Source organism: Hordeum vulgare, chromosome 2H (genome assembly GCF_904849725.1).
Source record: "Hordeum vulgare subsp. vulgare chromosome 2H, MorexV3_pseudomolecules_assembly, whole genome shotgun sequence".
NCBI classification, from domain to species: domain Eukaryota; kingdom Viridiplantae; phylum Streptophyta; class Magnoliopsida; order Poales; family Poaceae; genus Hordeum; species Hordeum vulgare.
In genome coordinates, this window is record NC_058519.1 from 610,663,399 (window position 1) to 610,689,269 (window position 25,871).

The 25,871-nt window shown below is 44.4% G+C and overlaps 2 protein-coding genes across 3 annotated transcripts; one reads left to right on the forward strand and one right to left on the reverse strand.

The window, feature by feature from the left end:
* Positions 1 to 3,778: 3,778 nt before the first annotated feature.
* On the reverse strand, positions 3,779 to 10,145 carry LOC123427781 (exopolygalacturonase-like). Of its 2 annotated transcripts, XM_045111898.1 has the most exons (7): positions 9,884 to 10,145; positions 9,618 to 9,797; positions 6,626 to 6,688; positions 5,434 to 5,692; positions 5,148 to 5,285; positions 4,894 to 5,070; positions 3,779 to 4,781 (listed from the first exon to the last, which is right to left on the reverse strand). In XM_045111898.1, exons 4-7 carry the CDS (start codon positions 5,626 to 5,628, stop codon positions 4,044 to 4,046), a joined length of 1,248 nt encoding a protein of 415 aa, XP_044967833.1. In that variant the 5' UTR covers positions 5,629 to 5,692; positions 6,626 to 6,688; positions 9,618 to 9,797; positions 9,884 to 10,145; the 3' UTR covers positions 3,779 to 4,043. The 2 variants fall into 2 exon arrangements, with proteins under 2 accessions (XP_044967833.1, XP_044967834.1); XM_045111899.1 differs by lacking the exons at positions 6,626 to 6,688; positions 9,618 to 9,797; positions 9,884 to 10,145 and adding an exon at positions 5,846 to 6,593.
* A 6,805-nt stretch (positions 10,146 to 16,950) lies between these two features.
* Positions 16,951 to 19,475, forward strand: LOC123427782 (autophagy-related protein 8B). Its single transcript, XM_045111900.1, has 6 exons — positions 16,951 to 17,060; positions 17,268 to 17,321; positions 18,275 to 18,330; positions 18,421 to 18,473; positions 18,940 to 19,058; positions 19,177 to 19,475. The coding sequence occupies exons 2-6, from the start codon at positions 17,285 to 17,287 to the stop codon at positions 19,278 to 19,280; spliced, it is 369 nt and encodes a 122-aa protein (XP_044967835.1). The 5' UTR covers positions 16,951 to 17,060; positions 17,268 to 17,284; the 3' UTR covers positions 19,281 to 19,475.
* Positions 19,476 to 25,871: the final 6,396 nt, after the last annotated feature.

A 25,871-nucleotide genomic window follows, 5' to 3' on the forward strand; every position in this document is an offset into this window, starting at 1 on the left:
CCTCTAGGGCATATTTCCAACACAGCCACCGTCAGCCAACCTCCCACCACCGCGCGTCTATGCTCTGGCCACACCCTCGACCTTGTTCGTGCATGCGCTCGCACCCGCCCGTTGCCGCTGCTCTGCATCACCCGCTCGCCCGCGCCCGCATCTGCTCGCTGCTCCCGCACGCTCCCGCACCCGTGTGCCGCGCACATCGCCCCGCCACGTGCTCCCGTGTCCCGGTCGCCTGCCTAGTCGTGCCCACCGTGCCGCCCGCCTCCACGGGTGCCGGCGAGCACCGTGTGTGTGGTCGCGCCCCACCCGTGTTGATTGGTGGGATTAAGCCCCCACTAGCCCCGTGGCATAATGACACGTGGGGTCTCCCCCCCTAAAAACGTGTTAGCAGAATAGAATGTAAAAAAAATGAATATAAAATAATAATAATAATTTAATTATTTAATTAATTAGTTAGTTAATTAACTTAATTAGAGTAATTAGTTAATCTTAACACTCCATTAAGTTAATGTGAGAATGACATATGTGTCGAGCCCCATTAACAACTAATAAAACCTCTTGATTTAATTCTGTTAATTCATTAACCTAATCAAAGAATGACACGTGGGTTTCACGTGCTAATTAAATCTGTCAGTTAATTATTAAATCTGGATTTAAATTGTGAGTATGACATGTGGGACCCACTGGTCACAACTAAGATCGTTGACTGCTGATGTCAGCATGACATCATGTTGATGTCATTGATGAATGTAATTAAATCTATTTAATTCCTAAATAATTAATAAAACTTTGAAAATTAATATAAAATAATCCGTAATTCGGATGAAAAAAAATTGTACATGAAAGTTGATCGGAAAAATGAGATGAATTGGAATACGCTATCCATTCGTGTGTCACGTGTCCCTATCATAGTGAACATGGAACTTTTTCATCATTTCCGCTTGTCCGGTAGTAGCCACAGACCCGGGAAATATCGTCAGATATTTTCCCAATCCGTCCATGACGAATAATACTGCGTTAGCTCATGCCTAGCCGTGCATATTGCCATGCCATGCATCGTGTTGCACCTGTGCTTTATATTTATTGTTTCTTCCCCCTTTTCTCTCTGGTAGACCCTGATACTGACGCTGCTGTCGGATAGGAATACCCACCTGACGACCAGTCCTTTGCCGCAGAGCAACAATGCAAGCAAACCCCCCTTGATCATTCCTATATCGCCTATTCTTTCTCCCTCATGCTTGTATTAGAATTTTGCTACTGTTGTAGATAGCTCCTATATCTGATGCATAGCATGTTTTTGATGAACTGCTACTTTACTCTGCCACACTTTAAACTGTTTAGTATAGGTGGAGGAGTGACCCCCTTTGACCCCTTAGTCTAGTTGTCCTCGCTTTATCGTCAAGTCTCGATCAACTGATCGACGAGCCAAGACCCGACACTTAACTTCACACCCCCTTGTTGTACAACGCTGCAGGGCTACTATCGAGTACCGAGGATGACACCTCGATATATACTCCCGATGTTAGCTCTGTAGTGTAGTTAACCGACAATGGTTCTCGGAGGGTGATTCCTATCTCCGGTAAAGACTCTGTTGTACAACCCATCAGGCGTGGTCCAGCGAGGGTGATTTCTCCCTGGCCACCTTGACGGTTACATCGTTCGGAATCCATCGAGGGTGATACCCAGGATTCCTCTGATATTATAGCCACACAGTTGCTTGACCTTGTTACTAGGAACTTGATGAATGGTGTGTTGCGAGTGGATTCCCGCGTGAATGTGGCGAGGCGTGGCCGGGTATTCTGGTTCTTGCCACACATCCTCAAGATTAATTAAAATGCTAATGGTTTGGGTATTTGATCTGAGTTGGTCGGGAGACCCTTTTCGCACTAACCTTCACGTGGGAGAAGTTATGGGTACTCGACAGCGTGGTATCAGCCGAAGCTCTTCACACGTTAGCAATGGAGCGGCGCGCGTCCGAGTGGCCCGGATAAGCGTCGTTCTTGTATAAGAGGTGCCAGGACTGACCTCGGCCGCGCATGCAGCATGCAGGAGTGCAAAGGGTGATGGGCCCATGACCCCTGCACGCTTAGGATTTAGACCGGCGGGCTGGCCTCTCTGTTGAGCCTAGGTAGGACTGCGACGTGTTGATGTTCCGAGGCCGGGCATGACCCAGGAAAGTGTGTCCAACCAGAGTTTATCAAGCATGTTGGGTACTGTGGTGCACTCCTGCAGGGATAAAAATTAACTATTCGAATAGCCGTGTTCACGGTTACAGGACGACTTGGAGTTGTGCCCCGATCTTATACAACTTCAATTGTTACTTAACTGGAATGTTTGCTCCGGGATTGCTTTCTCGCAAGGAGTCGAGGAAGAATCTGTGGGCATGACCTTAATTAAATTTGCTGCAACAATATGACTGTTTAATTGTGTAACTTGCTCTACTCTCGTCTATTGCTGCAAGACGCTGAAGATGCTAGTCTTCGATAGGACTAGTCCCCTCTCTCTATTCTCGTGTTGCAGTTAGCCCACATATAACCCCTTTCCTTTGATACTGATGCATACTTAGTATAGTTCTGATGTCAGTCTTGCGAGTACTTTGAATGAGTACTTATTGTTGCTTTGCTCCCCCTTTTCCCCTTGATACGATTGCTACGACCAGATGATTTAGCCCAGGAGATGGTGTATCACGGCGACGACGTCTACTATCCCGACGGTGCCTACTACTACGTCGAGGCCGCTAACGACCAGGAGTGGTTTAGAAGGTTCCCAGGCAGGAGGCCTCGCCTAGTTCGATCGATGTATCTTTTGTGCTATCCTTCTTTAAGGCATTGTCGTGTTTTATGTCTGTACTCAGATATTTGTTGCTTCCGCTGACTCGTGTGTTTCTTGAGCTTCTGTATTCTAGCCCTCGAGGCCCCTGGCTTGTAATATGAAGATTGTATGTTTTTATTTGTGTTTAGAGTTGTGTTGTGATATCTTCCCGTGAGTCCTTGAGCTTGGTCGTACGCATTTGTGTGTATGATTAGCGTACGATCAAATTGAGGGCGTCACAGGCAGCTCCTCTGAGGCGTCGAGCTCGCGCTCCCCCCTCATCCCGATAAAGAGGGAGCTAGAGGAGCTCCCCTCGGTGAAGATGGAGCCGGAGGCCGAGGCGGGGCCGAAGCGACGTGCCCGGGGTGTCGTCGGGTAGGAGGACTTCCTCCCCTCGGCGGAGGCTGACACCCTTTTGCCCGTGCTGCTAGCGTGCAGTGCGCGGGAGGCGGAAGAGGACCGGTAGCGTCGCCGGAGGGATGAGGAGATCGACACCGTGATCTACGAGCAGGGTGTCGCGTCGGCCCTCGCCTTTGGCGACAAGGTGGAGGAGTGGCATCGCAAAGCCACTGAGTAGGAGCGCATCTACGTCGACCCCTCCTCCTCCAACGGCGACGACTGAGCGATGCCGCTGGACAACTACCGCACGAACTCCAGTGAACTCTATTTTGCGTAGTGTGGTAGGGTAGTTAGCTCCGATAGGGTTAGCTTAGCTCCGGCTAGCAATGATGTATCTATCTATGCAATGTAAAATGAATGATCAATGGTATGTAATGAACGATGGTGTCCGTCCATCTTTCCTGTTAAATTTCACGTGCGAATTTTATTTTTCTTCAAATTTTACAGTTTGTGATTCAGGTTGTGCGCTGCCGCAATGATTTTTTTTTCCTTCAAAATTTACAGTTTGTGATTCAGGTTGTGCTCTGCCGCAATGATTTTCAGTCCGTATAGACGCGTGCTCTGCTAGAGATGCTCTAAATGTCTAGCACCTTTTATATTCAGCATAAATTAGAGCCCACTTGTCAGACGATCGAGTTCGCTGATTGAGCAACTAGGCAAGCTCAGTAGATGCCAGCAATTGGCAGCTCCCTTATGCCGCACACACACAAAATATTCTAAGCAACAGGAAACAACAAATCGGTCTAGGAAACATTGATTAACTGGAGTAGATTAGAAAAAGAAAAAGAGAACTCAACTAAGGTCGCACCAGCATCCACCAGAATCAAATTAGCCGCCTAGGCGCATGGTTCTGGGTGCTGGTAGCCAACGTATGTGGCCATGGCGTTCTCGCACTTCGACGAGGAGCCTCCCTCTCCCATGTACTTCAGGTCGACGTCCTGCAGCACGACGCCCTGGCATGGCACGCCGCACCGGAGCAGCACGGCCACGGGCATCGACGACGTCCCCTTGATGTTCTTGAACGTGATGTCCTTGAGGGTGACCCCGGAGACGTGCTTGTGCTCGCAGTCGTAGTAAGGGCAGTACCTCTGGTCGATGATGATGGGATTCTGCACGTCCTTCATGATCATGTTCTCAAACACCATGTGCGCGGCGAGGCTCTTGGTAGGGGAGTTCTCCCACGTCTTGATCCGGACGCCGTTCATGGTGCCCTCGAAGGTCATGTCCCTGACGTGGACGCGGGTGACGTCGCCCTCGCCCACGTACCGTCCAAGGCTGCCGACGCTCATGCCGTGCCCCGGGCCGCAGTGGACGCGGGCGATGTCGATGTTGTCGCTCCCCTGGCCGATGGAGATGCAGTCGTCACCGGTGCTGATGCGGGTGTCGGAGATCACCACGCCCGTGCTTCGCTCGATGTGGATGCCATCCGTGTTTGGGCTGTTCTCGGGCGCGTTGATCTGGATGTTGATCATCTTCATATTCTTATTCTGCAGCACTGCGATGTGGAAGAACTTGCTGTTCACTGACGTGATGTCGCGCACCACCGTGTTCTGGTTGTGCACGAACAGCACACTCTGCAATCCCATCAATTTAGACATGTGGATTGTCACATACTTAGTGACTACGGGTGAAGTGAGTGCAAGATGATGTTCAGCGTATGTGTAACAAAATCAGATGGATACTCACAGTGGGGAGGACTTTGCAGTCCTTTTGGATGGGACACTTGTTGAAGGGCCAGGAGGCGGCGCCCTGGCCATTGATGATGGCATCGTTTTGACCGGCCACGGTGAGGTCTTTCACCCACCCGAACTCGATCCAGTCGTTGCCAAAACGCTTCAGATCCGTCGCCGCCTTGAGCGTCCCCTGCACAGGCATATAAAATTACTCCCCTTTTTCCCTGTCGTGTCGTGCTTGCACTGCATAACTGCACAAGTGCTTGCCTGGAGCAAGAAGGTGATGGCAGAGGCTTTGCAGGGGCCGTGGAACTGCGTTGGCCCGATGTAGTACGTCCCCGGCGGGATCAACAGTGTCACCGTGCCGGATGCCCCACACGCTGCCTTCCATGCTGCCATCAACGCCTGCACACCAACACCAAGGTATCCATCGATTACTTCCCCCGCCCTGAAGCAAGACTCTATCCAGATCCAACACAGACCGAGCGCGACAACAAAGAAAAAACTAAATAGAACACCAAGCAGGCAATCTATTGAGGAACTGGATACGTACCTTGCTATCGTCGTTGGTGCCGTTGCCTTCAGCACCGAAGTTCTTGGCATTGTAGGTGGCCAAACCCCTGTGGTACGACGACATCGGCAGTAGTTGTGCCACAGTCATGTTCTCGGCCACGGCCTCAAGGCCGCCGCAGAGAGAGACAACACCGAGCGTGAGGATGACAACCAGCAGCGGCGGCCACACCTCCATGATCGACTTAGCTAGCTAACTCCTCACCCGTGACCCCAGCAATGCAGTGACGGAGCCAGGATTTCTGACATGGGTATGCAGAGTCAAAAAAATTCTCCAATGCAACAATTTAAGACATAAAAGTTCACGACACTGATAATGAAACTATTATTCATAGTGATATCATCTCAACTGCAAAATTACTCCTTAAAACTCAATCAATTGATTACAAACTTACAATATAAAATGAAGGATCATACTCTATTCACAATTGGATGAGAGATCTCAAAAATTCTAAGATTGAGAAGACTAGTTGAATGTCCATGAGTTCCCTTAGAATACAAACCTGTTTTGAAAGATAACTAAAGTCATAATCCAAATCTGTAGAGATTATATTCAACTTCTACCCCTCTTACGATGAACATACACTCTGACAACCAACCAAACTTTAAGATAATAATCCAAATTTATAACCACACGTTGGAAACATAATATTCAGATGCAACCACACTTTCCTACGTTTTTCTGCTCCGATCCAAGCTGCATGCTTCCTAGTTCCTATCTCAGCCAAAGCAACAATGTCAAGTCAATCCTACTTTGATATTCCTAGCTGCATGTGAGTCTGAAGCCTAATATTCGATTGCCTTGTATGCTAGCTTTTCAAGAGAAGCTTTATCATCACTTGTGCAAAAATAGAAACATAATATGTTAGTCAACATCCCTTGTAGCAGTGTACCATAATTTCAGGTAGTGATATGCTACTACTTACTGCATAGTCAGCAAGAAGAACATAATAGGGAACTGACACCTTGAACCCTGGTTTGATCATCTATATAGCACCCAGCAGGGAATCAATTGGTAGATTACTTGATTAAGTTGTTGCATGATTTCTTGAGTGTGCCAACTGTGTTGGTCATTTTATTGTCACTAATTATGATATACCAGTGGTTGAGGATCATGCACATATATTTTGTTTTCTATGACTGGCAACAAAAACCACAAGAGATCTTGCACTCACCTTTTTGGGGGACTGGCTCATGCAGAATAGGATGAATATGACCATGCACACCTCAACCTTGCGCTGCCACCCCAAAGAGAATTAGGGAGATCAGAATATCATTTAGGCAATGTCCTCAAATAGACATTTACAAGCCCATGCTAATAATATTATTAACATATCGAACTGAATCGCTCAAGTTTAAAGCATACTCTGCTTTATCATTTAGGCATATTGCTCTGAGTACGATTTACATCTATTATTAGTGGATTATGTTTTAACCTCACTGCTCTGGCATTAATATTTGGCCACTATTTTATGAACATATAAACATACCTTAATTAACATATGTGACCCGACATAATGCATTTTATATAAAAGATACAGATTTACTTTGCCTTTTAGCACCCCTCACCAATTCATGCTTTTAAAGACAAGCTTTATTTGATACTCCCTCCGTCCAAAAATACTTGTCGGAGAAATGAATAAAAATGGATGTATCTAGAACTAAAATACATCTAAATACATCCATTCCTCCGAAAAGTATTTCCGGACGGAGGGAGTATATTTTTCTGGAACATATGACACCTTCCTTTACAAATAGGAACAAATGATACTCCTACATTAGATATGATAATCGATTCCTTGACTTATATAGCTAGTGCACCCAGTGGAGATCCTAATGCCACTGAGATATGTCAAAGATAGAAAGAGTAAGCGAATGTGAAATTAATGGCAACATGGATAAAGTAGGACCGAAGGTTTAATTTCTTAGAGCTGGAAGAGTGCCGGCCAGCTGCTGAGTTTCTAGCATCTTATCAATTTCAAGTTATTGTGGGATCAATGCTGCCAATGATTATAACACCGACCAAATTCATGTTATTGTGGCATCTCTGTATCAAAAGGACGCATAAGAGGTGAGTCTCATAGTACAGTACGCCCTTTAGCTCTTATGCAAACTTTTTTTTTTGGAAAAGGAGGTTAAACCTCCGGCCTATGCATCAATCGATGCATGTAGCCATCTTTATTAATTATTCCACAAAGGTCTAACAAGAGTATACATCAATCCACCCAAAGCCACCACTCACACCTACAAACTCGATAATGTGGAGTGCTCTCACTTCACATATCTAAGACCGGTGTTGTCGCCAATCCATCCACATAACGTATCGGAAGCAACAGCCGGTGCAGCACACCTAAAACGCACACCTCACGCACACGTTTTACAAGCCGCCATCATCATCGAACGACTAACCCATCTTCAGGAAAGAGATCCGCATCATCCATACCAGTCCAAACATCCGTCGACGCCACCACGGCGCCCAACGACTCCACCGCCCTGCGCTCATCCGTCCAGATGCGAAGACTCCGGGAGATCTGTCGTGCGTCGCACCTGCCAACCAGGCATGACTCGGCGTAGCACCTGTCGGCCAGGCATGACTTGACAGCTCCACCGAAATTCCATACAAGACGAAGCCGCTCCACCTCCTGCCTCAGTCTGCCAGCGCTGCTTCACAAACGATGTTCCCAAGAGAGAAACGGCACCGCAGTACCGCCATCGTCCGATCTGGAAGACCAGATCCTAGGGTTTCCCCCGAACAGTGCCCACCACCATCAACCGTTCAGGACCCACACAGTGCCCACCACCACTCAGCCCTCTAGGCGACGCCTTCAGGAAGGTCACGACGTCAAGGACGCCGCCGCCGCCCACCGGAGTTAGTGTTTTCACCCGAGAGGCAAGGAAGGGGAGCAGAGGAGCAGATGTATACCGACGTCTCCAAAAAGAATAACGGCGCCCTTGAGCGTCGTCGTCGGCGCGGCCGGCCTGGACCAACCAAGGGGTTTCCCCCAATCCGAATCTCCTCCACCGGCTTCACCCGCAGGTAGGGCCCCGACAACCATGCCGGCACCGCCAAGAATCCGCAGGAAAGAGGCCCACATCAGGGCCGGAGGACAGCGGCCAGATCTGGCGCCGCCGGCCACCATAGCAGCCACATGACGGCTGACCAGGCAGCGGCCGACGAAGGGGAGCAGCACACCACAACGACGCTTCCAAGAAAGATAGCGGCACCCGCGGGCGTCGCCGTCGCGGCTCCGATGAGGACCAGAGCAAGGATTTCTCCCGGAGCTGCGCTGAACATCCACCGCCACCGACCGCTGAGCATGGCCGCCACGCACCACCACGACCCCCAGGCAGGGTCACGGGTCACCGCACCGCGCGCCCTGGCCACCGCAGTCGCGCCTAGCCGCCGCTCCCTGCCACCGCAGCCGTGCCCGGCCGCCGCTCCCTACCACCATGGTCGCGCGCCCCGCACAGATCCGGCCATGGCAGCCCCGGATCTTATGCAAACTTTATTTGCAAATAATTATATTACTTCCTCCGTTCACAAATACTCCCTCCGTCCCAAAATTCTTGTCTTAGTTTTGTCTAAAAATGAGTGTATCTAGATACTAAAACATGATTAAATACATTCATATCTAAACAAATCTAAGACAAGAATTTTTAGGACGGAGGGGGTATAAGATATTCTAACTTCTTTATGAATCGGATGTATAGACACGTTTTAGTGTGTTTGTTCACTTATTTCAGTCCAGATACAGTCTATATTGAAATATCCAAAACATCTTATATTTGTGAATGGAGGGAGTAATAAGCTGTGGCAAATTCCTTATGTTGTCACTGTGGCCGACCTGAATATGATATCTGTAGGATTCGACCATTAGTCTCATACTTTTCTCATGTGTTTGTCTCTCTGCATTCAGACAATTGACAGGGTAAAGAATGCAACAGCAGCTCAGCCCGATGCTTCAGACAATGGAAGTCTTTAAAATCTTTTTCAGAGGCATTTTGACTGATATTTAGCTCTCTAGTGAACGAGTACTACTTCTCATCACGGTTCATACAGTGAGCATAAGAGGCCAGACTTGTGCCAAAAATAAAAGCCTCTTTCTTGTCAAGAGGATGTATTGGTTGATGCAGATCAAGAAATTAAATGATCGGAGCCACACTTACCGCGCGACACCGTGCGGAACCGGGAGCAGCAGGGCGCTGGATCAGCTCAGCTTGGAGTCCGCCGGCGGCAATGGAGTTGGCGCCGCGCGCCGCGAGTGTTGTGCGAATCCAACCCAGAGAGCTGCGCGTGCCTCGCCCACGCCAAAGGGTAAGGCAGGTCGGCGGGCTCCGGCCGGCGGACTGGAGGAAGGTACGGGAGGCGAGATGAGAGGAGAAAAAAAAAAGGAGGCGAGTGAGGAGGACGTGAGGCAGGAGGTTCGCAGTACCACTTTGTACTGATGGAGGAGATAACCACCATGACTTGCTGCACGTTCGGCGGTTGCCAGAATCGAGAGCTGACCGGCGGTTACCTGCGGTGTACGGCTCGACAACTGGGAGCTGAAGAGCGGATGAGGGAGGCAGCACTGGGGATGGAGGGAGCATCGCGGCGGTGGACGGTGGGAGCGGCGTGCTGTGAGCTGCGGGTGGCGGCGCGGCGGCCGGCGGGGAAGGGGATCGCGGGAGGAGACACGGGGAGGAGGCGGAGGGGAGACGAGCGTGCGTGGGATTTTACTTATTTTTTTGGTCAGAAAAGCCAAGTCTAACCATTCTTCAGCATGCATCTTTTTCTTTCTGAAAAAACGGACTTCAGCCAATAATGACTGCTAAACAAAATTATAATAAAATCTAACCATTTTTGCATGTCAACTTCATATGCATAGTCATTATCTTTTTATTAATATTATGAGCAATCACAGATTACAAGGTACTTCATATGAAACCATCAGAAAATATGTTGAGAGGCTGCCAAGGGCACTTGTCATGAGTCGCACAATCGACAAGGACACGCTGACAGAGATGTCCATCGTCTCCAAGGCCGGATTACCTTCCTCAACCTCGTCACAGCGTGCATCCTATCCTCCTCTGGTCTGATCCAAGCTGATTCAATTTGAAAAGTATATTGTGGTTGTTGTCAAATCAAAATCATGGTGCTTTTATTATCCATATATTTATGATCCTAATTTGTGCGTGCATCACACAGACTATTGTAGAATCTGGATTTTTTCCGATGATCTTGTTGAAATTGTTTTGGTGTGTTTTTGAAACTTACTATTTTTGTTGGTTCGATGTGGTATGGATTTATGGTTGGTGCATGGAAAAACTAGGTACTGCTAAAGAAATTAATCTTCATGCACTCTTTAAGAGTTAGGATTCCATGTTATTTATCTACATGTATATTTTTCAGACTAGAAACATGTCCACTTGATTTGTACTAGAAAATTTGCTATGCCACATATATTCGTGGGGTAACAATCTTAGTCACTTTAAGCCATGCAATCTCTAAGCCTAAAAGTGTTGAGCTCAAGCTAGAACATCACTACATAGCTAAGATGAGGAGTATGTAATCAAATATGCATGTTTTTTATCAGGGCTAAATAAAAAAATGATTCTTAACTAACTGTAGGACAATATATTAATATACCCATATGGCATTCAGGGCTATAAAGGTGTTCTATATTAAGACTGTCACATCATATTTTCTTAGATTGAGGACACGAGGGGCTAGTTAGCCATCATATGCATCAAATTAGGGAGTTTGAGCAACTTGGCAACCGTTCATTTGTTGTTGATAACTAGTTGATAGAGCATAATATATCTCCATATGTGGTTTTGGTAATTGATGACAATCCATATGGACTAATGGTTGCCTTAAGTTATATTTATAGGATTTGTCCATAGGCACTTTTTGAAGACCATCTGTTGGGTTCAAGGAGTTTATATGTTGACCAAGATGTTATTCAAGGTATTATCCAAAGAATGGTCATAGAAACACTAGGTTGATCAAGATCTCAGACTAAGAGCAAATCAAGATGATCAACACACAAAGCGTATAAGATGTACCGAGAGGGATCAAGTGATCCCATGGTATGGTAAGCATTGTCCCTTACGTGTTTGTGTACTAACCCATGGTCTTTGTGAGACTCCTATGTGGGGGTTAGGTGTGTTTCCATTGGGCTTGCGTCAAAAGGAAGATCTCATACAACCCATGAAGGATGACGTCAAGTGGTGATCGTCATCAAGATTGTGGTGTGCAAGTTCAAGTGGATCAGCACAAATATATCATTGAAACTATTGTCAATGATCATGTGTTGATAAGGATAATCTCATGTGCTAACAAGGACAAGATCAAGATAAGCATTCCTGAGCACTACATGCTTGATTCTTGTGGATGTTCACATGGTGGACAGGACAAGATCAAGATAAGCATTCTTGAGCACTACATGCTTGATTCCTGTGGATGTTCGCATGGTAGACAAATGAAGATAAATACATGAGCTAGGCTTTCCACATTGTGTATGGAAAAGCTACTTGAAGACTTCATCATGTCCTGCTTTCAACTTGAGCCAAGGACGAACAACAACATCAAGCTCAGGTGAAAGGGCTAACTCAAAGGTATCAGTTCCTTTGACGTTAGTGGTGCGGAGTGATGATCAGCGAATAAAAGTATACACTCAAGTATGGATCATCAGTACTCTTTTATGATTCTTGAGTCCTTAGGGATCCCTCACTATTAAGAGGGGATCACAGGTTTTGCGATGAACCTGCTCAAACTACAACTTCACTTTCTGCTCAGACCACATCTCCACTGCTTTGCTGTTATCTGTAAACAGAACCAGTGCCTCGGACATCCGGCTTCCTCCGGACGTCCGAGGGCCGGACGACCGACTACCTCGGAAATCCGGAATCCTATACCAGAGAAATCAGAGCCATATAACTCGGACTTCCGGCTACCTCCGGACGTCCGAGGCCCGGATGTCCGGCCAAGTCCCGGAAATCCGGAAGCCTGCACCAGTAGAAGTTGAGTTTTATATCTCGGAAATCCGGCTCCCTCCGGACGACCGAGCGCCGGACGTCCGACACCCATCGGAATTCCGGAACTATGCACCGGAGAAACTTGAGCCATATAACTCGGACTTCCGGCTCCCTCCGGACGTCCGGGGGCCGGTCAAGGCTCGGACGACCGACAGGCTTCGGAAATCCGGAGCCCTGCACCAGAAGAACATGTGCTCTATAAATCGGATTTCCGGCTCCCTTCGGACGTCCGAGCGCCGGACGGCCGACACTCATCGGAAATCCGGAACCTACCACCAGTAGAAGTTGAGCTGTATAACACGGACTTCCGGGCCACTCCGGACGTCCGTATGCTGATGAATTCAAATATGTTCAGGCACATCTACAGGCCTCGGACGACCGACCCCTGTCGGACGTCCGGCCGCTGATGAATTCAGAAGAGTTTCAGTCATGCCTAAAAGTCTCGGATGTCCGACCCCTGTCGGACGTCCGGCCCCTCACGGTCGCCCGGGCTTCCGACAACTGTCGGACGTCCGGACCCTGTGTGACTTAAAGTGTCCCCAACGGCTCTTTTTCTCTCCACACTATAAATACCCCCTCCCACTTCGTGAGAGCGTGGCGAAACACATCCTTGTCCTCATAAGAACACATTTCCCCCTCACACACATTTGCTCACTCCAAATCTTAGATCCCAAGAGCATTTGTGAGCCCCTTTGAGAGTTGTTCCAATCAAAAGATAGATCTTCTTCCTCTCCTTCTCTCAACCCAAGCTATTTGTGATTTGAGCAAGTTTTGAGCATTCCCCGTGATCTTGTTACTCTTGGAGGTTGGAGACTCCTAGGCGGTAGGAGTTCTTCGGAGAGGAATCAATCCGTGTGATTCCCCCCGGAAAAGTTTGTGAGGGTTTGGAAGCCACCTCAAAGGCTTACCACTAGTGGTTGAGAAACGCCTTCGTGGTGTTATCTCAAAGGGAGAATAGGGTGAGCCTTCGTGGCGTTGGTGTGCCTTCGTGGTAACATCCACCTCTCTAACGGTGACTAGCTTCCCTCCATGGAAGTGAACATCGGGATACATCTTCGTCTCAGTGACCTTGGTTATCCTTAACCCTAACTCCTTACTTGTGGTTTACTTGTGTTATTTGAGCATACATACATTGCATATTGCTTGTGCTCATTATATTGTGTTGGCCATTTCTTGTACAAGATTAATCATTCAAGCATACCCTCTATATCCACACGTTCATGCGTGCATCCCTTGATACATCGTGTTGATATAGTGTGATCTAGTATCTTGTGTTGTTCACCTACTTGTCGTGTGATATAGCTCAAGTAAGTTTGTGTAACTTACTTGTGCTTGTTAGTAACTGTATTGTGTCCATCTTGGTAGATCGTGTTGTTGATACACGTTGCAGTGCCTAGTGCATTTAGAATTTGTGCTTGACAAGTACCCTCTTAGTTTATTTCCGCATTAGGTTCAAGCCAAATCCGAAGAAGTTTTTAAATAGCCTATTCACCCCCCTCTAGGCGTCATCGAGGTCTTTTCACTAGTTAATATGTTTTTCATTTTCATTCTAAATTTAAGTCTAAGATGGTCAAGATGATGTAACTAAATTCATATTTCAATGCTACTTTATACACGGACTTGCACTTAAAATTGTAAACAAGCTATGTAAATGCAAACTATCGCATGCTTTAATGTTGTGCATATGACTGGTTTTGCTTGCCTTATGTTATTTAGTTATAATTGCTAATAATTATCTGCTCTTTTCTTGCACCGGTTTGAATTCGTGTTGTGTTACTTAGTGCACTTGACTTTGCTAGTCTTCAAATAGGTCATTGCAACGCAACTTCTTTGCACACTTGCATATAGTTGGTTCATGCTCAAATTAAACTTCATTAGTTCATGTTTGTGACAGCCGAATCAACTTCTCTTTTGTCGTTGGTCTATCTTTGCTGGCATTACGGTCCATACCTAAAGATGCAATGGAAACTTCCCTTTGGGTAGTTGTACGGATCCATTTTTGTTTGTCACATCTGTTAATTTATTAGACAGAGCTTTCAAAAATGGCAGTGAAAAACAGTGAGGACATCCAGGTGATGCAATGAACTACTCCCTCTATACAGAAATATAAGATTCCTTAGATCACAATAAGTATTGTGATCTCAACAATCTTATATTTCTTTATGAAGGGGTACTAACTAAGCAAAAAAGCTTTAAACGAACTACATGGCAGCCAGCAAAAAGAAGGGGCATAGACTACGTAAGTATCGAAAAGAAATTATCATGTGAAAAATAAAACATTGTTACGCAATCCCATCAGCTAAGGGTAGTTTCGAAGGAACGAATATCTGAATCTAATTAACAACTTTAGAATCATGACCTTCTCTTTTTTTAGCAACAAAAACATTCTTGTGCAAACAGGTCATAGCCTTGCAGAAAATATGCAATCCCGATGAAAATACTTTGTTGGTAAACACCATAAATCCTTGATTTTGTCTTCATAGCTCACAACTTAACGTATTCCATCACACACAATTATAAACATATTAAAATACTTCTTTAATATACATGTATTTTTTTCTATTTTTTCCTTAATTTTAAGGAACTGAATTCTGAATTTTTTAAAATATTGGGCTCCTTGGGGCCCGAGCCACAAAAACCGAACACCAAAAACCCGCACAAACAAGCCACCTTTATAATAACGAAGATAAATCAACACGATGTCCCCAAAAAAGGTGCCACAACACAAACAATTGTTTACACCTCCATCATTTACTATTTTTATTTACTTTTCCGTTGCAATCACTGTCACTATTCCCGCTTGTGTTTTGATCTTTTCAAACTACAAGGCCGGAGAGATTGACAACCTCTCTGAACTCGTTGGGAACAAAGTTATTTGTTGTGTGTGCAGATCCACGTCTTCTGCTAGCGCCAGAGCATCAGACACCTACTTGTTGATCCTCGGAGTCCTCCTGGTTCGATAAACCTTACAGTCCCCATGTAAGGGAAATCTGCTGCTGACTACATCTCTACCTTCCACTTGGGGTAACCAATGAGGGACGAGAAGTATATCCATCAACTCATCATCACTTGCACTTAGAATTGTAAACAAGCTATGTAAATGCAAGCTATTGCATGATTTAATGTTGTGCATATGTCTGGTTATGCTTGCTTTTATGTTATTTAGTTATAATTGCTAATACTTATCTGCTCTTTTCTCGCATTGATTTGGATTCGTGTTGTTTACTTAGTGCACTTAACCTTGCTAGTCTTCAAACATGTCGTTGCAACGCAACTTCTTTGCACACTTACATACAATTGGTTCATGGTCAAATTAAACTTCATTAGTTCATGTTTGTGACAGCCGAATCAACTTTTCTTTTGTCGATGGTCTATCTATGCTGGCATTGCGGTAACTATTTATTCTATTGCATCCCATGTTGTTTGTACCCAAAGATGCAATGGAAACTTCCCTTTGGGTGGTTGTAAGGATTCATTTCTGTATGTCACATCTGTTAATTTATTAGATAGAGCTTTTCAAAAATGACAGTGAAAAGCAGTGAGGACATCAACGCGATGCAATGAACTACTCCCTCTATAAAGAAATATAAGATTCCTTAGATCACAATAAGTATTGTGATCTCAATGATCTTATATTTCTTCATGAAGGGGTACTAAGTAAGCAAAAAAGCTTTAAACGAACTACATGGCAGCCAGCAAAAAGAAGGGGCATAGACTACGTAAGTATCGAAAAGAAATGATCATGTGAAAAATAAAACATTGTTACGCAATCCCATCAGCTAAGGGTAGTTTCGAAGGAACGAATATCTGAATCTAATAAGCAACTTAGGATCATGACCTTCTCTTTTTTTAACAACAAAAACATTCTTGTGCAAACAGGTCATAGCCTTGCACAAAATATGCAATCCCGATGAAAATACTTTGTTGGTAAACACCATAAATCCTTGATTTTGTCTTTATAGCTCACAACTTAACATATTCCATCGTACACAATCATAAACATACTATAAAATACTTCTCTAACACGTGTGTATTTTTTTAGTTTTTTCTAAATTTGTAGAAATAGAATTTTGGATTTTTTCAAAATATTGGGCTCCTTGGGGCTCCGAGCCACAAAAACCGAACACCAAAAACCCGCACAAACAAGCCACCTTTATAACAACAAGATAAATCAACACGATGTCCCAAAAAAGGTGCCACAACACAAACAAACTCTCCATGTTCCAAGTTATCAGAAGTTTACACACAAAGAGAAGGAGCTGGGTCAACCCCGGAGGTTGCTTTCCTTGGCAAATTCGAATTGAAACATTTTGATGGAGAGGGCCACCGGCGCACGGTAGTAGGTTTCCGTTTCCTTGGGGGAAACGTAGCCGTATCCTTCCATTTTTCTTATACTATAAAAAAAAAACACAGGTTATCTATTTCGTTACGTTTCGTGCGGGTCTCGCCTCCTCCTCCTCCCCTTTACTTAACCAACCCCAATCCCCCACTCTTTCCCCAACCCACCCCACCCCACGCCCTCCCGTCTCCCCGCCGCCTCCTCATCCGCGTCGCAAACCCTCGTCCAATCCGCCGAATCCCGCGACCAAGGTAGGCATCCGCCCTGGTTCTCGATCGATTCCGCGTCGGCCTTCGTCGGATCAGGGGTTTGTCCCGGTCGATTCGGTGTTCCGACCCGAATCATCGTGGGGATTTTTTCGGGTTCTCATCCGTCTCGATTCGGTTGGATCGGTCGATTGATCGGTGCGTTTCTCGTGGTTGGGCTCTGTCGTTGATTTGGTAGCTCTGTGCTTGCAGGAACCCAAGGTAGATCGATGGCCAAGAGCTCGTTCAAGCTGGAGCACCCGCTCGGTTCGTCTCGTCTTCTCGTGCTCCCCTCTTTTTTTTTGTATGGATGTTCGTCGTATTAGGGGTGTTCGTCTTATGGAAGCTGCGCTATCTGCTGTATTATTCGTTTTTTTTGGGTAGATTGTGAGATATTGTGTGGGTTGGGTGGTTGACCATGGAAATTATTGGAATAACTGCAAGGGTTCATATGAATTCGGTAGATGAGCGTTATCTGCTTAATAGTGTGCTAATTTGCTTCGAGGGGAGCTGAAACCGAGCTTTAGATTAGAACACATAAGATGTACTTAAGGTAGCTGCCTTTTTAGGGAGGGCGAGTGATGGATTAATGGGTAAATTGTGATGAGCTTGTGATCGTTTTTGAAGCCGTGTGACTAGTTTGAGTTGATGGTCACAATACAGGTCTCTGATTGTTGGATAAGTAATCTTAATCATGATTCTGATCATCATGGTGCATCCTCTAAATAAACCTGGGGGTTGATGGTGGTTAATAGTGAAAACTTGTCGCTAATGATGGTTCAGTTATAAACTGTAAATTGATTCTTTGGCGTAGTTTGTAGTTTTGTATACCAATGTCGTTGGCCCTTCCGTTGCATTGTGTAGCAATATGAACTTACAGTTCTATCATTGAGCACTGGTTGGGATAACCTGCTTCTCGCTGGACCTTTGTGAAAGAGTCCTGTAATGAAATTGAGAGGAAGTACTTCTACGAGTTCTCTCTAAATGTGGACTTTTACCATTTGTTACTGAATCATTAGCTATTGACATGTATGCTACTCTAATCGTATGCCTTAACTTTAGCCTTTTAGCGATTTCCATCACTTGTGATGATCCGTTACTTACAGTTCTATTTGAACGTTATTGATTCTATGCCATAGTGTTTCCTCTTGTTCTATCTGTTGCAACCTTTTATCTTCAACTTATTCTGAGGATGTATTCTCCTTTTTACTTCATTGCAGAGAGGAGGCAGGCGGAGGCTAACCGCATAAGAGAGAAGTACTCTGACAGAATTCCTGTAAGCTTATCCTTTGTTATTGTTCAGCATAGACTGTTTCCTTACCCATGATTTGTTTGATCTAATCGGTAAACAATCTATGTAATGTAGGTGATCGTTGAGAAGGCTGGGAAGAGTGATATTCCTGACATTGACAAGAAAAAGTTAGTTCTGCTTAAACATTTCATACTATTTAAACTTTCTGTAGATTAGAGTATCTCCACCTTTACTTAGTAGGGTTGTTGTTAAGGTTATACTAGGCTGTTAATATGTCTGAATCATTATTACTGTGCAGTGTTACTCCGTGTGTTCTTTAAATAGCAAGTGGTTTCTCACGGGTTCCTTGTGATATAACTTCTGGAAGTTGGTGCAATTAATTTCCGACTTATTAGTATTGCGTGTGTCCCGTGGGTTACTTTCATCACTGGAAATTGGGCTTGTACTTGTCAGTAGCACACCACTTGCAAAGGCTTTTTACTTAAACATGTACTATTGGAATCGACATCTCTATGGTCCAAAAAACAGTTGATCTTATTCATCAAAACTTTGTCGCATGTCACATCAAAGCGCGTGCCGACCATTGTTGACCTTCAGCTGTTCTATATTCTGATACCCATCACCTCCATACAGGTACCTTGTCCCAGCTGATCTTACAGTTGGACAGTTTGTGTACGTGGTTCGTAAGCGTATCAAGCTCAGCGCTGAGAAAGCGATCTTCATCTTTGTCAAGAACACTCTTCCACCAACAGGTAGGGAAAACAACTGATGCAGCAACAGACTTTCTTTGATCAACTTACGTCTACCTCTTTATTTTACTGCACGGTCTGATGTTCTAAATCAAAATTCATATCCGTCCTTTGTTTGCAGCTGCCCTGATGTCTGCGATTTACGAGGAGAACAAGGACGAGGACGGCTTCCTCTACATGACCTACAGCGGGGAGAACACCTTTGGATCGCTCGAATCGCTCTAGGTGGTGCCGCCACGATGACAATCACTCTGAATGTCTCCTGTAAATAAGGCGTGCCAATCAACTGTGTATATATTCTGGTTTGCCTCGTCGTAGGATCTTTAAATTGTGCAACCAAGAAAAACCTAGTATCCTGACTTGTCCTATTTGAATGTTCTGACTTATATATATCAAGTAATCGACTATGAAATTCGGTAATTTCTACTTGCTCCTTCATGCATGCCGCTGTGGTCACTGGTTGTTCGCTGCTATTGATGTGAGATTTCTGGTAAATCTGGGTGCTGTTGCTGCGTTATTGGTTTGGCTATGCCGACAGGGTATGGTCGCCAGGGCCATTTGTTGCCGGTGCCATTACTTCTGCTCTGTTTAGGTTCTGTTGCTGCCGATCTCAGAACATAGACTGGCGGTGTTGCATGGCAGCGCGAGTCAGGATGCCGCAGTGAATTTATGCTGATGTAGCACTATTGATCTGGAAATTTTGCGAAGGATTCCAACCGCCGCTCCGTGCTGTGCGTTGGATCAATCTGACTGAACTAACCGCGACAGCCGTGACCGGCGGTTCAGAAAGCTGCGTGACCGGAAAGCTGTAATCGGGGCCTACGGCCGCAGAAGCTGCAACCGGTGAGCCGGCGGTTCAGAACCGCAGAAGCTGCAACCGGTGAGCCGACGGCTGCGAAATTGGGGCGAGCTCAATCTAAGCAAAGCATGGTCAAGCTAATGTGGCTCCCATGGTCAAGCTGTAGAATGTGACTCGTGCTTAAGCTAATGTGGCTCCCATGGTCAAGCCGTAGAATGTGACTCGTGCTTTGTTTGTAATGATCTCAAGCTAAATAAAATAAGTAATCTAATATACTTTTTCAAACATGATAAGCCACAACATTACATGAGTAATCATATAAAATTTGACAAGAGATCGTGGATGAACGAGAAATACAAGAAATAAAGGTGTTTCTATTCTCAGACTTAGACAAAAATAACAAAATAAGTTTACACACGGCTAACCACCTACCATATTATGGCTAAAAAGTCTATGCGTTTAACTAAGATTCCATATTTATGTAATAAATACGTAAAATATAGAAAGATTGTATGTAATATATATGGCAATAAATCAAGACGTGATAATCACCACACATGTGGTGGAAGCAACACCCAACCAGATGTCTCATGACCACATACTGTGTCATGTCACTGCATGCATATGAATTGCCATCATGATTACACTAAAATTGCAACAATATATTTCAACTACTTTTTCTTCTATTTTTTAAGTCTTTACCTAATTTTTTTAATTTAATACTAAAGCGGCTATTGCTTTTGTCGGAAAACCCGTCGCCGCTGTTTTTGCAAAAAAAGCCCGTGTGTTTTGTTGAAATCAATCCGCAACCCCTTACTTTAGTGAATTCAGATAAAATGTTTCACTTTCATAAAAAAAACTGCATCGCCGCCCGCAGCTCATCCTGCCCGAGCTCCCCTCGCGCCCGCAAGCCGCCTCGCCGGTGACCCCACACCGCCGCCACGCCCCGTCGGACCTCCGGTCGCTCTGCCGCCTCGCCTCTCTCCCTTCTCCTCCTTCCTCTCAATCTTCTCGCATCTCTCCCTCTTTCTCGCTGAACAGAGACCTCCACGAGGGCCATGACACCGCCGGCCCTCAATCTCGTCGGATCTGACCGCGTCCACGCCAAATCCATCGGAAATGGATCCACCCTGGCCAGATCTGACCGGGCCCTGCCGTCGTCGCCACCATAGGGCCGCCCCGCTCGATCTGCAGCGCCGTCGCCGCCTGTCCTTGTCCGAGTCTGTACGAGAACGACGCTCGTCCCGCTCGCTCGCAGCACTCGCCGCCCCAGCCGACCCGACATCAAGCCAAGGCCCAGCCCAAGCCGTATCTTCTGTCGCTCCAGGGATGATTCCTCTCCATATTCATCTCCAAAGAACTCCGAGTTCAGGGGACCTCTCTGCCGCCATTTGCTTTGGTCACTTCCCTGCTTTGACAACTTTCAGTTGGTTGATTACCGATTGGTTCCTTCTAAAAACTATGCAGGAACAGAGTAGCACAGTTGAGCTAGCAGCGACAAGCAACAACAACAGGGAGGAGCTTAGCAGGAAAATTAGACCTCCTTTTGTTGAATATACACAGTAAGCTAGAGAACAGACGAAAATACAAAACAAAGCTTCACCTGAGTGCACAAATTCTTTAATAAGTACTGTTGCTGCACTGAATTAACGACCTAGGAGCTGTTTGGTTAAATGAGGTAATTCATTATTCATGTTTGTTTACAATTCTTTAATTTCACTATTTTTAACCCGTATTATGCACAATATAATTTGTAGATATTTTTTTATCTTTATAAATAATGGTGGAAACCAAATATTTATGTGATTTGATATGATTTAGTAATTATCTATCCTACCTGCATCTTTTAACGTGTCTAGATCATGTTTTCGTTAGGTCCGCAATCTTCAAGAGCTTTGTCATGTCCTATTATTTTCAATTTACTCAATGTCCATGTCAATTGAATTCGGCCTGTTGAATTCAATTTGTCAAAAATTTGTATTTTGTTGCACTATTAACCGTAGCAACGCACGTGCACTTTTGCTAGTAAATTCTAACATGTTATAAAAAAGGGAATTAAGAAAGTAAACGTGCCATGATGAATTACTAAAATTTGCTATGATCCATGAAATAATTTTGATGTGGTTCATAAGTAAAAAGAAATCTGCCGGTAATCACTTTAAAAATGTATGGTCAATGACTCAAATTTGTCATCAACCATAAACTAAATTTACCATGGTGAATTACTTAAATTTGTCATGATACATGCAGTAAAATTTTCCATGGTTCATATAAAAATATTTTCCATGTTCACAATACTAAAATTGCCATGGTCAAAATACTAAAATTGCCATGATATATAAACTCAATTTGTCATGATGAATTACTAAAAATTCCTATGATCCATGAATTAAATTTGCCGTGGTTAATTACTTAAATTTTTCATGGTCAATTAATTAAAATTGTTGTGAAAAGTAGTTGAAATACAATGATAGCTTTAAATCTATAAGAAAAAACTAGATGAAAATGTTGTGATAATTTTATTGTAAACACTAGGCAACTTCAGTGTAAACATCATGACAACTTTTTACACCCCAAAAAAGGTCGTCGAAACGTATCAATTTGAGATCTAGTTTTGAAGATCTCGTCGAGACGGATTTAATGATGAAAATAGATTTTGAATTTAAGATATAAAACATTTTTAAGTCCAAAAAATAAATAAAAAAATTCATCGATGTCATATGTTTAATGTGACAAGATGGATGGTTATAAAGACGTGTGGACCATATTGTCTCGTGTCACACGTATGGGCGTTATCATTCAAGATAAATTATCCTATTTACCTTTAATGAATAACAATAATATTTAATAAAATTATATGATATCGAGCTATCGAGTTAAAATTGAACGAGCTAAGTGTTGACTCAAGATTAGATCATTACTTGATTGAGCCACATAAAGTGCTCATACTCAACACGTTTATTTTCGAGCCAATCTGGAGTCATGCCAATATAAAAGTCGATCTCGAGTCAAGCCAAAGTATATCACATGACCACCTCATACGCGTGGCAGCTCTTTCTTGCCGCACCATCATCATCGTCAGTGCCATCGTCGTCGTCGTTCCAGCGGCAAAAGGGCGCCATTGGACTGCAATAACCTTGTCCGGTGGCTGCCTACCGTTCGCGAAGAAGCCGCTCCGCCTCTTGTTACGTGGTGTGGAGGGCCGCCTTAGCCACTGTCAACAACGTCGCCTGAGCCCTATAGGCGGCTTTGCCACCGCCGGCGTTGGCGGAGTAGTCGCTAAGCAATCACTCCTTACCGATCTTGGCGAGCTCATCATCAAGACGACAACCGTGCCTGACGGCCCTCTCACTACTAGGAAAAAACCTATAGATGAAGGTCTAACAGTAGTGTGGCTTAATGCCACGTGCTATCGCGTGTGTAAATACAACTCGCTACTACTACACAATTAAAAGTAGTGAGGGGAAGAAACAGAGCGCTGTTGGTAATCTTTCACAAACATTCCAACCCGACTAATCTTTGGATGATCATACTAATTTTTTATGCAGGGTTGAATTTTGTTTCTCATAATATTTTGGATTCCGCCGCAGGGGGTACTTTTATGGAAATTACTTTGGGTGAAGCTACTAAATTGCTTTGGGTGAAGCTACTAAATTGCTAAACGTGCCATGATGAATTACTAAAATTTGCTATGATCCATGAAATAATTTTGATGTGGTTCATAAGAAAAAGAAATCTGCCGGTAATCACTTTAAAAATGTATGGTCAATGACTCAAATTTGTCATCAACCATAAATTAAATTTACCATGGTGAATTACTTAAATTTGTCATGATACATGCAGTAAAATTTTCCATGGTTCATATAAAAATATTTTCCATGTTCACAATACTAAAATTGCCATGGTCAAAATACTAAAATTGCCATGATATATAAACTCAATTTGTCATGATGAATTACTAAAAATTCCTATGATCCATGAATTAAATTTGCCGTGGTTAATTACTTAAATTTTTCATGGTCAATTAATTAAAATTGTTGTGAAAAGTAGTTGAAATACAATGATAGCTTTAAATCTATAAGAAAAAACTAGATGAAAATGTTGTGATAATTTTATTGTAAACACTAGGCAACTTCAGTGTAAACATCATGACAACTTTTGACACCCCAAAAAAGGTCGTCGAAACGTATCAATTTGAGATCTAGTTTTGAAGATCTCGTCGAGACGGATTTAATGATGAAAATAGATTTTGAATTTAAGAGATAAAACGTTTTTAAGTCCAAAAAATAAATAAAAAATTCATCGATGTCATATGTTTAATGTGACAAGATGGATGGTTATAAAGACGTGTGGACCATATTGTCTCGTGTCACACGTATGGGCGTTATCATTCAAGATAAATTATCCTATTTACCTTTAATGAATAACAATAATATTTAATAAAATTATATGATATCGAGCTATCGAGTTAAAATTGAACGAGCTAAGTGTTGACTCAAGATTAGATCATTTCTTGATTGAGCCACATAAAGTGCTCATACTCAACACGTTTATTTTCGAGCCAATCTGGAGTCATGCCAATATAAAAGTCGATCTCGAGTCAAGCCAAAGTATATCACATGACCACCTCATACGCGTGGCAGCTCTTTCTTGCCGCACCATCATCATCGTCAGTGCCATCGTCGTCGTCGTTCCAGCGGCAAAAGGGCGCCATTGGACTGCAATAACCTTGTCCGGTGGCTGCCTACCATTCGCGAAGAAGCTGTTGGAATTATGCCCTAGAGGCAATAATAAATGTATAGTTATTATTATAATTCCTGTATCAAGATAATAGTTTATTATCCATGCTATAATTGTATTGAATGAAGACTCATTTACATGTGTGGATACATAGACAAAACACCGTCCCTAGCATGCCTCTAGTTGGCTAGCCAGTTGATCAATGATAGTCAGTGTCTTCTGATTATGAACAAGGTGTTGTTGTTTGATAACTGGATCACGTCATTGGGAGAATCACGTGATGGACTAGACCCAAACTAATAGACGTAGCATGTTGATCGTGTCATTTTGTTGCTACTGTTTTCTGCGTGTCAAGTATTTATTCCTATGACCATGAGATCATATAACTCACTGACACCGGAGGAATGCTTTGTGTGTATCAAACGTCGCAACGTAACTGGGTGACTATAAAGATGCTCTACAGGTATCTCCGAAGGTGTTAGTTGAGTTAGTATGGATCAAGACTGGGATTTGTCACTCCGTGTGACAGAGAGGTATCTCGGGGCCCACTCGGTAATACAACATCACACACAAGCCTTGCAAGCAATGTAACTTAGTGTAAGTTGCGGGATCTTGTATTACGGAACGAGTAAAGAGACTTGCCGGTAAACGAGATTGAAATAGGTATGCGGATACCGATGATCGAATCTCGGGCAAGTAACATACCGAAGGACAAAGGGAATGACATACGGGATTATACGAATCCTTGGCACTGAGGTTCAAACGATAAGATCTTCGTAGAATATGTAGGATCCAATATGGGCATCCAGGTCCCGCTATTGGATATTGACCGAGGAGTCTCTCGGGTCATGTCTACATAGTTCTCGAACCCGCAGGGTCTGCACACTTAAGGTTCGACGTTGTTTTATGTGTATTTGAGTTATATGGTTGGTTACCGAATGTTGTTCGGAGTCCCGGATGAGATCACGGACGTCATGAGGGTTTCCGGAATGGTCCAGAAACGAAGATTGATATATAGGATGACCTCATTTGATTACCGGAAAGTTTTCGGAGTTACCGGGAATGTACCGGGAATGACGAATGGGTTCCGGGAGTTCACCGGGGGGGGGGGGGGGGGCAACCCACCCCGGGGAAGCCCATAGGCTTTGGGGAGACACACCAGCCCTTAGTGGGCTGGTGGGACAGCCCCAAGGGGGCCTATGCGCCAAGAAAAGGAAATCAAAGGAAAAAAAAAGAGGGAGGAAGTGGGAAGGGAGGGGGACTCCTCCCACCAAACC